Source organism: Uranotaenia lowii, chromosome 3, assembly GCF_029784155.1.
Source record: "Uranotaenia lowii strain MFRU-FL chromosome 3, ASM2978415v1, whole genome shotgun sequence".
NCBI classification, from domain to species: Eukaryota; Metazoa; Arthropoda; class Insecta; order Diptera; family Culicidae; genus Uranotaenia; species Uranotaenia lowii.
Genome location: NC_073693.1, coordinates 20,368,854 through 20,381,091, shown reverse-complemented (window position 1 = coordinate 20,381,091; position 12,238 = coordinate 20,368,854). Strand labels below are relative to the sequence as shown.

The following is a 12,238-nucleotide window of genomic DNA, read 5'->3' as shown; positions in this document are numbered from 1 at the left end:
TTGGAAACAGAATTTCATTCATTATTTTTATCGACCTGCAGAAGATGCTATTCCAAACTGATTAAATGGGGAAGCATTGAACAGAGTTGAAGTAGCACAAAAAGTAGGAAAGTGGACTTTCCTGTCCCCCTCTTCCTGGGGGCCTGTCAGCTATTCTCTCTTTTGTGACAGCTGCTTTGACAGCTTCCTCAAAGTTTCGGTTGGTAGCTCTGGTTCTTTCTTTTTCCGGTTTCGAAGATGGTAAGAGTCGTTTTGTCGAAGGATTTGTTGTCTGTGATATTTTGATAATATAATGGTAAAATCTTGTTAAATTATCGTATGGTTGTGCAGAACTGCAAGCAAAAATGTTCCCCGATGTGAAGAAACCGCGACCCGAGTGATCCCCGAGCGGATTATAGGAAATTTTGCTGCGGAAAGTGTTTGTTGCATGTGGATCGCCCGTTCGTCCGGCTTCTTCACACTCGAAGCAACCAGAACCCCCTTGTCAAAATGCCACCGATGACGACGAGTCGTGTGTGTTATGATTTCATTACTAATGTATCGTTTCTTTCTGAACTCCGTTTTCCGGTTCCGCAACGAATGACCACACTAGGGTATCGATATCAACCACAAGTGGGACCGCAAGGTTCGTCGTACTCAGCCAAAATCGCTGGACGTTTATCTGCGGCTGTTGGTCAAGGTAAGTTTGCCTTTGTTTACATCTTGGAACATAAAAATTAATTGAAGATAAGGGTTTTTAAAGGATTATTCAATGAAATAGTGCCTATTTTTGTTTTGGAAAATTATCCATATTTCGCTACTCTTTTTATTATCGTTTCGAAGTCTAGTCCTTTTTTTTTTCAAATAAATCTCGTTTGACAAGTTTTCAAAATCTAAAACGTGGTTTTATGGTCGATTTCAAGTGAAATCTAATTTCAACTCAATGTTTCCAGTGTCGAGAGGTAACAATCTTTTGAATGAATAATAAATTATTTGATTATTGTAACGGCGCGTTCGTAAAAAGATTTTTTTGGGTGATGCATCAGTCGATCGATTCGTGGTGGATGTCAAATCACTTCCCAATGCTTTTGCATACGTTTGGTTGTAATTTACGAACGCCAGCATCGATAAAAGAAATCACTTCGATAGAAAAATCAATTTACGATCACGCCGTAATTGTTATTTTAATTGTGATGTTAAGGTAAGGTGACAAGCAAAACAAATTAAATGTTAGAAATTCAGTTGAACACTGCCAAGATTTGTTTCAATAGATTTATAAAAGTCGGTTAAATAAAGTTGAATTTCGTAATTAGTAAATTTTATCCTTTTCCTCTTTCCAGCTCTACCGATTCCTGTACCGTAGGACGCACAAGAAGTTCAACAAGATCATTTTGCGTCGTTTGTTCATGAGCAGAACCAATCAGCCCCCAATTTCTCTGTCTCGCGTAGCCAAGTTGCTGAAGTTGCGCGGCAAGGATGAGAACACGATTGCCGTCGTCGTTGGAACCGTTACCAACGATGACCGCAAGTTGTACGTCCCGAAGATGAACGTGTGCGCCCTGCGCGTCACCGATTCGGCCCGTGAGCGTATTCTTAAGTGGGGCGGCAAGATATACACCTTCGACCAGCTGGCCCTGATTGCCCCCACCGGAAAGAACACCGTGTTGATGCAGGGAGAGCGCACGGCCCGCGAAGCCTTCCGTCACTTCGGACGTGCTCCTGGTGTGCCACACTCGAACACCCGGCCGTACGTCCAGAGCAAGGGACGTAAATACGAGAAGGCCCGTGGTCGTCGCAGTAGCTGTGGTTTCAAGAACTAAATTGGACCCATTTTTTCCCCCAAGCGAAGAGGACGCAGCTAAGGACACATCCCATCTAGTTCTTTCTGCAGTGAAAACAAACCTGTACGTTACTTTCTTGGTTTAATTAAGTGAAATATAAGAAAAAATGATTCCACGTAAAAACCAAACCCAAAGCGTCGTCGTCATCGTCGTTTGTCCTTCACAAGTGGCTGTACCAGTAGGTGATCAGTACCTGGTCCTGCTGTTGGATGTCCATGATCTTCTTGATCCGGGCCACGTCTTGGTTCGAGTGCATCTTCCGAATACAGACCACTTTGCTGGGGAGCCGGACCGGAAACAGAAACGAAAGAAAGCCTTAGAATGTAAGCTGGAGTGGGTCTTCAAAAGTTCTAAAACACAGGCAAGTAGACTTACTTTTTCCATTCTTCGATCAGGGCCCGAAGGTGTTTGTCCAGAACTAAGTCCGTAAAAAGTTCTTCGTCAATGGCCTTCAGGATTTTCTGGTGCAACGTTGGTACTGAAAAAGAGAAAAAGGTTTCTTTTTAAAAACGGTACTAAAATGAATTTATTAATTCTAGTTAATGTTTGGGACTGGAAAGTATCTTACAGTAGCATTGATAAGTGATTTGAAGTGATCTACCAAAAAAATCGATCGACTGATGCAAAAAATCGATCGACTGATGCATCACCCAAACCAATCAATTTACGAACACGCCGTTAAAATTTTCAGATTTTATCCTATTTCAATAGGCTATTGGTTTACTGATTCGAGAATTATAACAGCCGATGAATTCATTGATTTTTATGATGTTATTCACAGGGGGCGTCAGTTTTTACTAGCTGTTGAGTTTAAACGGTTTACACATTTTATCGTCTGTTCTTAGCAAAAACTTTCTTTCAAAATATAGCGACACATTATCCAAACAGAAGGGAAAATTACTACTCACGTTTCGAAGGTAGATCTCCTTCCCAAACGCACACGGCCACCGTGTCTTTGTCTCGATCATCCATCAAATCGATCCGCATAATCCCGGCCGAAGGATTGGGAGCGACAGCGTCCGAGTTCAGATTTATGATGCGACACTCCTGAGCAGCTTTGTACGATTCGGTGTGCACCTTAGCCAGCTGATGCATTGGTTCCGGCAGCAGCTTCTTCAGATTCCACACCAAACATGTGCCCTTAATCGGTGGCCCTCGTATCACTATCTGTATACCGGTCAAGGCACAGAAACAAACCGCCGGAAAGTCTCCCTTCAGTATTTGTCTAAACTTTCTCAGCTGATATTTGGCCTTGGTCCGATCATCTATCCGATCGGTTTCGTCGTCAACCTTTCCCAAACCCATGCGTCGCATCAAGTAGCCTTCCTTATCGGTCTGTACCATAGCGAAACCTTCCTCCGTATCTCGGCCCAACCACGGTGGAACCGATGGACTCCCTAGGGTTATACTTTCCGTCAAATACCTCGCTCCAGCCCACAGCACAAACGAAAAATGCGAATGTAAATAAGCGAAAATAGACTCCTTTCCAGTTAATTCCATCAACGATCGTGTGGTCGAAGGATTGTTCACAAACCCTTGATTGATACGCTGAGCACGTTGCGAACCCTGCACCTTCAAATCTTCGTCGTGAACACTCCTGGCGTAACCCTGGAGCTCCTTCGAAATTTTACTCAAGCAATCCGCCAAAAATGGTTGAATATTCAACAAAAACATCTTATCTTTCATCAAAATAACGATCGAAAACTGCTTCACGAAGCCACGTGCTTGGGAATCCATCAGCTGAAACGAGTAACTCAACACGTGCCCCCGATGAGCATCTCCAAAAAACACCAATCCCCCCTCGAAGCCAACCGATGCTGCCGCAGCCTCACTACTACTGGATCCACTCGATGCTAACGAGGGGCAGCTGACCTCCGAACTGATGCTCCGAAAGGCAGCCTTCCGCACCAACTCAACTGTTTCCGGGATGGCCGGCACCTGGCTGCTAACGAAGTGCGCATTGCTATCCGGGTCTTTGCTCACCAAACCGATCGAGTTGCCAATGGAATTGCAAGCTCCGCAACCCTTCCGATCGCTGTCAAAGCAAATGTCCAGCTGGTGGATGTTCGTTTCCCGCAGCGTTTGTGTGCAGAAGATGGCGCTCGGTCCTAGATGGGAAAAGAAAGTTAACAGTATTCGAGATTGATTCAAATATTCGTTCAAAAGCCAATTTCATGTCTAGTTCCTTTCCTGAGTCAAAAAATCGAAAAACTAGTTCTAGGACTGACAAAACGAAAGTCGATAACGCATAGCTAAAAATCGAAAGATTTTAAGACAAAAGTCGATCCAAAGTTTGTCTCTAAGACACACTTCAATTTATTATAGAATAGCGAAATACAAGTCCGAGTTTTTTTTACAAAATTTACATAGCGACTTGATCCGTGAAAAAATTCTTGAAAGAAGAATGAAGGAATCGAAAATTGAAGATAGACCTACACAAATCTGAAGGTGCGAAGAGCATTTATGAAAAAAGATCGATACCACATGCTAGAATTTTATGCTTTGCTTTTACCAAGTTCCAATCGAATGTGAATTGGTTATTGGCTCTACTTCACATTCAATTATTGCTGAGTTCTAGTGTGTTTTCAATTTTCTATTTAGGAATGCGCTTCACTTGTTTAAAACATATATATCTTTTGTATGTCTAATAATCTTATTTTTTTTTAATTCTTACTTCAAGAATATTTTCCACCGATTAAGACAATATAAAATTTTAAAAATTAAGGGCGATTTTTTTTAAACAAATATGTCCTAAATTGGCGACATTACCCTAGTCACTACATTACCTTTCTTGGATCACAAAACAAATCTCGTGTGAATTTTTTATTCTTAAAAATTAGTATACACTTACCATGGGCTTCACAAAAATGGCACAATGCAATGATGGCATTCATCGTGCAGGTAGTATTTGGTAAGGTTACATCAAAAAGGTCAAATAACTGCTAAATCATATAAAATAAAATTCCGAAAACTTAACAAAAATCTGGATTCAAAACGAAAATCAAAAAGTTTGTTATTGTTTTTATCAATCACACACGCTAACTGTGAGAAAATAATTTTTAGCGGAAAATTAGGCATATTATTTGAAAACTACAATTTGTACTCATAATTCTGTCAGTGCGGATACGCTTGTTTTTATCGGGTTAAGTGGGGGTTAAGTGCGCCTTTAGCGTATTTGTTTATTCCACTGGCTTAGCGAAAGCTTCAAGGCAGCAGGTCGCAAAGTCAATGTCGAAAAAATCAAGTAGATGGAGATCTACACAGGAAATCTCTCCAGTTTCATGGTAGCTGTGTAACGTGTTTATCAAAATTGAGTATGATATGGCTTAAGCACCCTAAATTAATGAAATGCGTTCGAGCGTGTATGAATGACAACCGAGGGAAAACGTCAAAAAAGGAAAGGAGGCCACGCGGCAGAAAAACGGCTTTCGGTTCGGTTTCTCTTCTCGACGCGGGAAGGTGTGCTGACGTCGCGCGGCTGAATCGAGTTTTACTGGTGCGGGAAGAAAAAGTACCGGCGTTAGTGGATTTTCCGTCGATTGGCCGGGAAAATCGAAGAAAACGGCAGTTCATCCGGGATAGTGCTAAGCCCGGTGTGACCAGCTCAATTAAGCAACGAAAGTGAGCCCGCGATCCGTGTCGGAGACGAGGAAACAGGGAAACACGTTTTGGGGGAATAGGGAAGAATCCTCACCTCGTGTGCACCATCTTATTTCCCGAATAAGCCCCGTTGCAGAGCACCGATTTCTCGAGAGCCGAGGAAATTTTAGCTCCCGGAAAGCGAAGCACTTGCCCAAAATCACGTCGAATGTTCTTCCTTAGTGCATGTTCCGGAAAGAGGTCGGCAATATTCAACGGAAGAGAGAGGGCTTGACCTCGCCAAGGGAACTTCTCCGATCGTGCGTGAGGTCAAAGGAACCGTCGGTAGCGACGGAATCGAGATTTCATCGTGCAAGCAACGCGGAGGAAGAGAGAGCCAGGGCAGCGTGCGAAGAAATTGCGAAACTCGGAGGAGGTGCCGCGCTCACGTGAAGTCTGGTAGCGCGAATATCACCACGATGCCAGCTGCTGCTGCTGAAATTAGAAGGTGAGTGACACGCAATTTGTCTCACGATAGGGTGCCCGGCATTAGGCCGGAAGTTTAAGCCTTTTCTTTTTCTGGGCCACAAATTGCGCCACTTATAATTCGAGGGTCTCACTCGCTACATTGGCGCCCAACGTAAATGAATCCAATCACTGAAGCAATCACTATTATTGCTCAGTTATTTTGAAGTTATAATTGAGAATTTTTGAAGTTTTTGTGGCATTGTGTAAGTTTGTGCGACTTTTTGAATTAGTCCCACTTTTGTTCGTTACCACTACCATAAGTTATTAGCTCATTTAAACACTATGGATCCTTCTTGTCTAACGGAGGAAGAGATCAATTATGAATTGGCTCTGAGACACATTCCACGGCTCACTTCTATCAATCGCCGTGCAAGAGCAGTTCGATTACGTGCATTAATGCAAGAAGATGAAATTAGAGGAAGATTTTATGAAGATTCGTCTCACGTCATGGACGTTGAGCAAAATATTAGTACTTGCCAAGGCGCAATGCGCGAACTTTTACCTGAAATTGAAAACGCATTTAAGAGAAGCGATTTGGACTTTATTCGCCAAACTCGTTCTCGCTTGATTCACTACCGAAATAGACTAGACATAATTGAAGCTCCTAGTAAATTGTCGGATACTTTTTCAACGCTGTCTCTTCTCGTACAATTCACGCTCGAAGATGTTGACGACGCGCTCGGGAGAAAAAACAAACGTGCTACTAAATCTGTCAACGCGAATAGTGCATCTAATATGAGTGGTCCACCAGATGTCAGGGAAGAAGCTGAGGAAGTAGCAGCAGCTCAAGCAACAGCGAACGAAGGAGGAAGGTCAGCCAGGAGCACCGGAGCGATACCGAGGACGACTTCACAAGCTAATTCGTCAGATGCTTTTCGAGGTTTCGACGAAAACGGGAACGAACCGTGCAACAGCTCGTCCTTCAACGCTTCGCATCGTTCTGCAGCAGCATTTCCGGGCCAAGCCAGCCGAAACTTGCACGATTCAGCTACAGCTAGAGCATCGGGAATAAACATCAGGGGACGCAGTACAGCAGCAGCTAGTTCAAATCCTTGGCAGCAACACATCGACATTGCTGACTGGAATCCTTGGGAACCGCGGGACTCACAACGATCGAGGCAGCCGCACACTAAAGCCACATTAGGTTTTGGTGTCGGTGATACTCCACCACCACCTTACCGGGTTCCAAGATTCGATGCGGGTGAAGACAACGCTCGAGCTGAATACGACCGTTTGCGGGAAGAAATTTTGGCTGATTTGTGGCGACAAGGCTACGGCAGACAACACACAACTCCAGAAAACAATTTTGCTTTTGGCGAGGATCGAAGAACGAAAGCAATTCACAACTGGCGGCTACAGTACGAAGGTGAAACGGATGGAGTTTCTCTCAACACATTCCTGCTTCAAGTCGAAACCTTCGCGAATTCGGAAGACATTCCAGGAGAGCTGATCTTAAAGAACATCAAGCATTTCCTAAAGGGCGATGCTCTGCGATGGTACGTCAGCGCCTTCCGTCGTGGGAGTATTCGGACTTGGTCAGCATTCAAAGCAGAAATCCGGAAGCACTTCCTGCCGAGCAACTATTCGTACGTCGTTCGGGTAGAAGCTTATCACCGTCTTCAAGGAGAAGATGAGCCGTTCAGCAACTTCTACCAAGACATCGACATGCTTTTCAGCCACGTTCAGCCGCCGATGGCGGAGGAAGAGAAGCTGTTCATAATAAAAAAGAACGTCAACTCTACATACGCAGCTATTGCCGCCGCGCAGCACACTCGAACAGTCTATCAGCTAGTGGAGGCGTGCAAAGAATTCGACGACTTCAACAGACTTCAGCAGAACATGCGGCGCATGACAGTGCCTCACAGCGCGCTGATAGAACCTACGTTAGCAACTCCGGCACCAACGCGTCAACACAGGACGGCGATTCAGAACCAACGCTTCAGTCGTGTCAACGTGATGGAGGCGAATGCAGTGCAACGGGCGAAGCTGGAAACAGTGCAAATGGAAGGTGAAGCAACCGTATCGGAGGAGCGAAGCGACAGCGCGGATAGCAAAATCGAGATGCTGATACAACAGGTCGACGCCTTACGCATGAGGTTTGATCGCAACGAAGGAGCAGCTAGATCGCAGAACCAGATCCAGAGCAACGTTCAGCCGCAGCAACCAAGAGAAGTCAGGGACGCAAACAGGCAACGTCAGGCAGACAACGTATGCTGGAACTGCGACGAAGCTGGTCACCGCTTTACGGATTGCAGAAAGCCTCAAGCCATTCTATTTTGTTATCGTTGTGGGCAGAAGGGCTATTCACTCCGAAGTTGTCCGTCTTGTCAACACCGATCGGGAAACGCGCAGGCGGGGACTCAACCACAGAGGGAGCAGAATCCTCGCACTATGTAGACAATCCCTCAAGCATTCCAGAATTTCGTCAAATCAACACGCTTATCATCAATTTAGAAAACGACAACAGACCGCACGCCGTTGTAGACGTTTTAGGCGAGCAGATGACTGGGTTATTGGACAGCGGCGCAAATTGTTCGCTTCTCGGTGGTCGTTTGGTGGAAGTAGTCAACCGGTTGGGACTTCGCAAAACAGCTTTGGTTGGAGGTATCCAGACAGCGGATGGTACACAGCATCGTTGTGAATCCTTCGTTAGGCTTCCGATAGCATACAACGGAAAGAACGAGACGGTTCCAGTGATTCTTCTTCCTTCGTTACCAGATTGTCTCATCCTCGGGATGAATTTCTGGAATACCTTCGGGGTGCAAGCCATTTGTAGCACCATTAAAGCTGACATCGCCGAACAGGTCGAGGAGTCGGAGAGAATGAAGCCACTTAGCCAGCAGCAGCAGGAGATCCTAGCGAAGACGATTCAACTGTTTCCTGTAGCCGAAGACGGAAAGCTGGGAAGAACCGACATGTACAGCCATCGGATTGACATCGGTGAAGCCAAGCCTAGGAAACAGCGGTTTTATCAAATGTCGAAGTATGTACTTGAAGAGGTGAATAAAGAGGTGGATCGAATGATACAGCTGGATGTCATCGAGGAGGCTCGTTTCTCACCCTGGAATAACCCGTTAGTAGCTGTCAAAAAGAAGAACGGTAGTTATCGTGTTTGTCTAGACGCAAGGCACCTGAACAGCATCATGACGAATGAAGGCTACCCAATTCCACAAATCTCAGCGATCGTGAACAACTTGGGTGGATGCACATACATTTCCTCGATAGACCTCAAGGACGCGTTTTGGCAGCTGCCGCTGGAAGAGAACTCTAGGCCGTTTACAGCGTTCACCGTGCCGCAACGTGGACACTTCCAGTTCAAGGTAGTTCCCTTCGGACTTTGTACAGCTAGCCAAGCGTTAGCTAGGTTGATGACATACTTGTTCGCGGATCTAGAGCCACAGGTGTTTCACTATCTGGATGACATCATCATCTGTTCGCGCTCATTTGACGAGCACATTACGACGCTGGAGGAAGTCGCTGCCAGACTGCGACGCGCCAAGCTGACGATATCGAAGGAGAAATCGAAGTTTTGTAGAGCGGAGATGAAATATCTTGGGTATGTGCTCAACGAAAAGGGTTGGAACGTTGACGACGACAAGATCAAGTGTATTGTGCAGTTTCCGATACCGACGTCACGCAAGGAAGTCCAGAGGTTCCTGGGATTGTGCAACTGGTACCGCAGATTTATCGGGGATTTCTCCAAGATCGCTACTCCACTAACTGAGCTGACGAAGGCGAAAACAAAGTTCCAGTGGTCGGAGAAGGCGGAAGACGCATTCCTTAAGTTGAAGTCAGCATTAGTCTCGGCACCTGTACTAGCCATGCCAGACTACACTAAACCATTTTCCATCGCGTGTGACGCCAGCGACGTGGCGATAGGCGCAGTGCTGACACAGGAGTGGGAAGGTCAAGAACATCCAGTCTGCTATTTCTCGCAGAAACTATCGTCGTCTGAAAGGAAGTACTCAGTCACCGAGAGAGAGTGCCTTGCGGTAATTCGGGCAATTGAGAAGTTTAGAGGATACGTGGAGGGCGTTCGCTTCGTCGTCTTCTGCGATCACGCCGCTCTAAGCTACCTGAAGCACATGAAGAACCCGACGGCGTTGATGAGCCGCTGGTTGTTACGCCTGAATGCCTTCGACTTTGAAATCAAGTACCGGAAAGGATCCATCAACGTTGTTCCAGATGCCCTTTCAAGGATCGCCACTGCCACGGTGTTCACAGTTTCTACAGTTCAGGACACCTGGTACACAAAATTGGTTGAACGCGTCGAGAAGGAAGGAGGAAAGTTCCCAGATTTCCGGCTAGTTAATGGCGAACTCTTCAAGAATTGCCTAGTCAAGGATGAGGTTGGAGCAACGACACACCGTTGGAAGAAGGTGGTGCCAACAGAAAAGAGAGCTGAGGTCATCCAGAAATTCCACGATTCGGCTTCTGCGGCACACCTAGGATTCCGGAAGACTTGGGCGAAGGTTCAAGCTCACTTTTACTGGCCAAAGATGATGCAGGACGTAGCGAAATACGTAAGAGGTTGCGACACTTGCAAGGCGTGCAAATCACCGACCACAACATTGATGCCGAGTATGGGAGCCATGAAACCAGCGAAACTGCCTTGGGAACTCATCTCAGTGGACTTTGTAGGCCCGTTCACTCGTTCCAAAGCTGGCAACACGGTGATGCTGGTAGTCGTTGATTGGGTGACGAAGTATGTGATTGCGCATCCGATGCGATCGGCAGATGCAGCGAAGATGGTCGAGTTTTTGGAGCAGCAGATCTTCCTGAAGTTTTCCAGACCTCGGATCGTTTTATCAGACAATGGGAAGCAGTTCTTGTCGGCATCGTTCAAAGCACTACTAGCCAAGCACAAAATATCCCACATGCAGACCGCTTTCTATTGCCCGATGGTCAATAATGCAGAGAGGGTCAATAGAGTATTGATTACTTGTATTCGCTCGCTTCTGGAGGAGGATCATCGTGCTTGGGACGAGAATCTACCAGCTATTCTAGCCGCGATTAACAGCGCAAGACATGACGTTACCGGTGTGAGCCCGCACATGGCAAACTTCGGTCGTGAACTTATTCTCTACACGGACCTGTATGACCAACAGCACCTCAACACTTCCGACGATCCGAAGGTTGCTCAGGATCTACGCATTTCTACTATCAACCGTATCCAGCAGTTCGTGGTGAAGAAAATTCGGAGCAATTACGACAAGTCGAAGCAGCGTTACGATCTGAGAAAGCGATCGGTGAATTTCCAGGTTGGAGATGTAGTTTGGCGAAGATCGTTCACGTTATCATCGAAGGCCGATCACATAAACCAAAAGCTTAATCCGAAGTTTGTTCCGGCGTTGATCAAGCAGATCATCGGCGCCAATCTGTATCTTTTGGAAGATGTCATCAGCGGAAAGCAAGGTCGCTATCACGCCAAAGATATCAAGGCCGACTAAGCTTCCATTTGAAAGCTATGTAAGCAGCAACGCTAACCACAAACTCAACTTGAGCAGAAAACACGAAATGGAGAAGGCTGAAGGACCAACATCATTTTGAAACCTCGCCCCAACAAATCGGAGAAATTAGGCAGAAATTCTTCCATCCGAATAACTCAACGGAACACAACGGAACTCGTCGCTAGTACACCGACGAATACGAAGAAGTAGGCGTTCATGAAGGAGACAACGGCCTTGCGTGGGACCAGCGTCAGCTGTACAGACTCTGAGAACTCCGCCATGCAGTTCGTCAGAATTTGGGGAGGGCCGGCAACCTTGCGTGGGATTGCCGCCACTCAGTGTCCTGAAAGCAATCCTGTCATTCACAAGCAGCGTAATCGCGCTGGGGATAGTAGCACTGGTGAGTCACCGTAGCCAGGCGCTGCATACCATGTCGCTGCAATTGAAACGATTGTCAGGACACCAAAACCACAAAGAACGACCGGGAGGAACACATTCAAGCTATGTAAGCAGACTTCATGTTGTAGACCACGACCAGTAAACGCCACCCAAACACGAAATGATGATGGCTGACGGACCAACATCCCACTCTAGAAACCTCGCCTCTCATACTCATCGGAGAAACAGTCATTGCTGGAATGCCAAGCATAATCGTGAAGAAGCTCCGCAGTCCTAGTGAAAAGTGAAAACCCTTGACACCACCAACGGCACAAGGCAGCAAGACGTGGAATAGAAACTACGGAGAATACTCATCACTGAACAACATGCAGCCAGCAGACGCAGGTATCAAACCCCGGATAGGACGAAACGCCCCATTCGACAACACGTCCGATTATGACAGCAGTACCCGAATGCGACAAA

The 12,238-nt window shown here is 46.1% G+C and overlaps 2 protein-coding genes across 3 annotated transcripts; one reads left to right on the top strand and one right to left on the bottom strand.

Annotated features, from left to right (window-relative positions):
• Positions 1-525: 525 nt before the first annotated feature.
• On the top strand, positions 526-1,948 carry LOC129751653 (60S ribosomal protein L18). Its single transcript, XM_055747292.1, has 2 exons — positions 526-679; positions 1,320-1,948. Exon 2 carries the CDS (start codon positions 1,386-1,388, stop codon positions 1,797-1,799), a length of 414 nt encoding a protein of 137 aa, XP_055603267.1. The 5' UTR covers positions 526-679; positions 1,320-1,385; the 3' UTR covers positions 1,800-1,948.
• LOC129751652 (folliculin) lies at positions 1,912-4,797 on the bottom strand. Of its 2 annotated transcripts, none has more exons than XM_055747290.1 (4): positions 4,672-4,797; positions 2,729-3,928; positions 2,196-2,298; positions 1,912-2,135 (listed from the first exon to the last, which is right to left on the bottom strand). In XM_055747290.1, exons 1-4 carry the CDS (start codon positions 4,712-4,714, stop codon positions 1,964-1,966), a joined length of 1,518 nt encoding a protein of 505 aa, XP_055603265.1. In that variant the 5' UTR covers positions 4,715-4,797; the 3' UTR covers positions 1,912-1,963. The 2 variants fall into 2 exon arrangements, with proteins under 2 accessions (XP_055603265.1, XP_055603266.1); XM_055747291.1 differs by having other exon boundaries at positions 1,912-2,098.
• Positions 4,798-12,238: the final 7,441 nt, after the last annotated feature.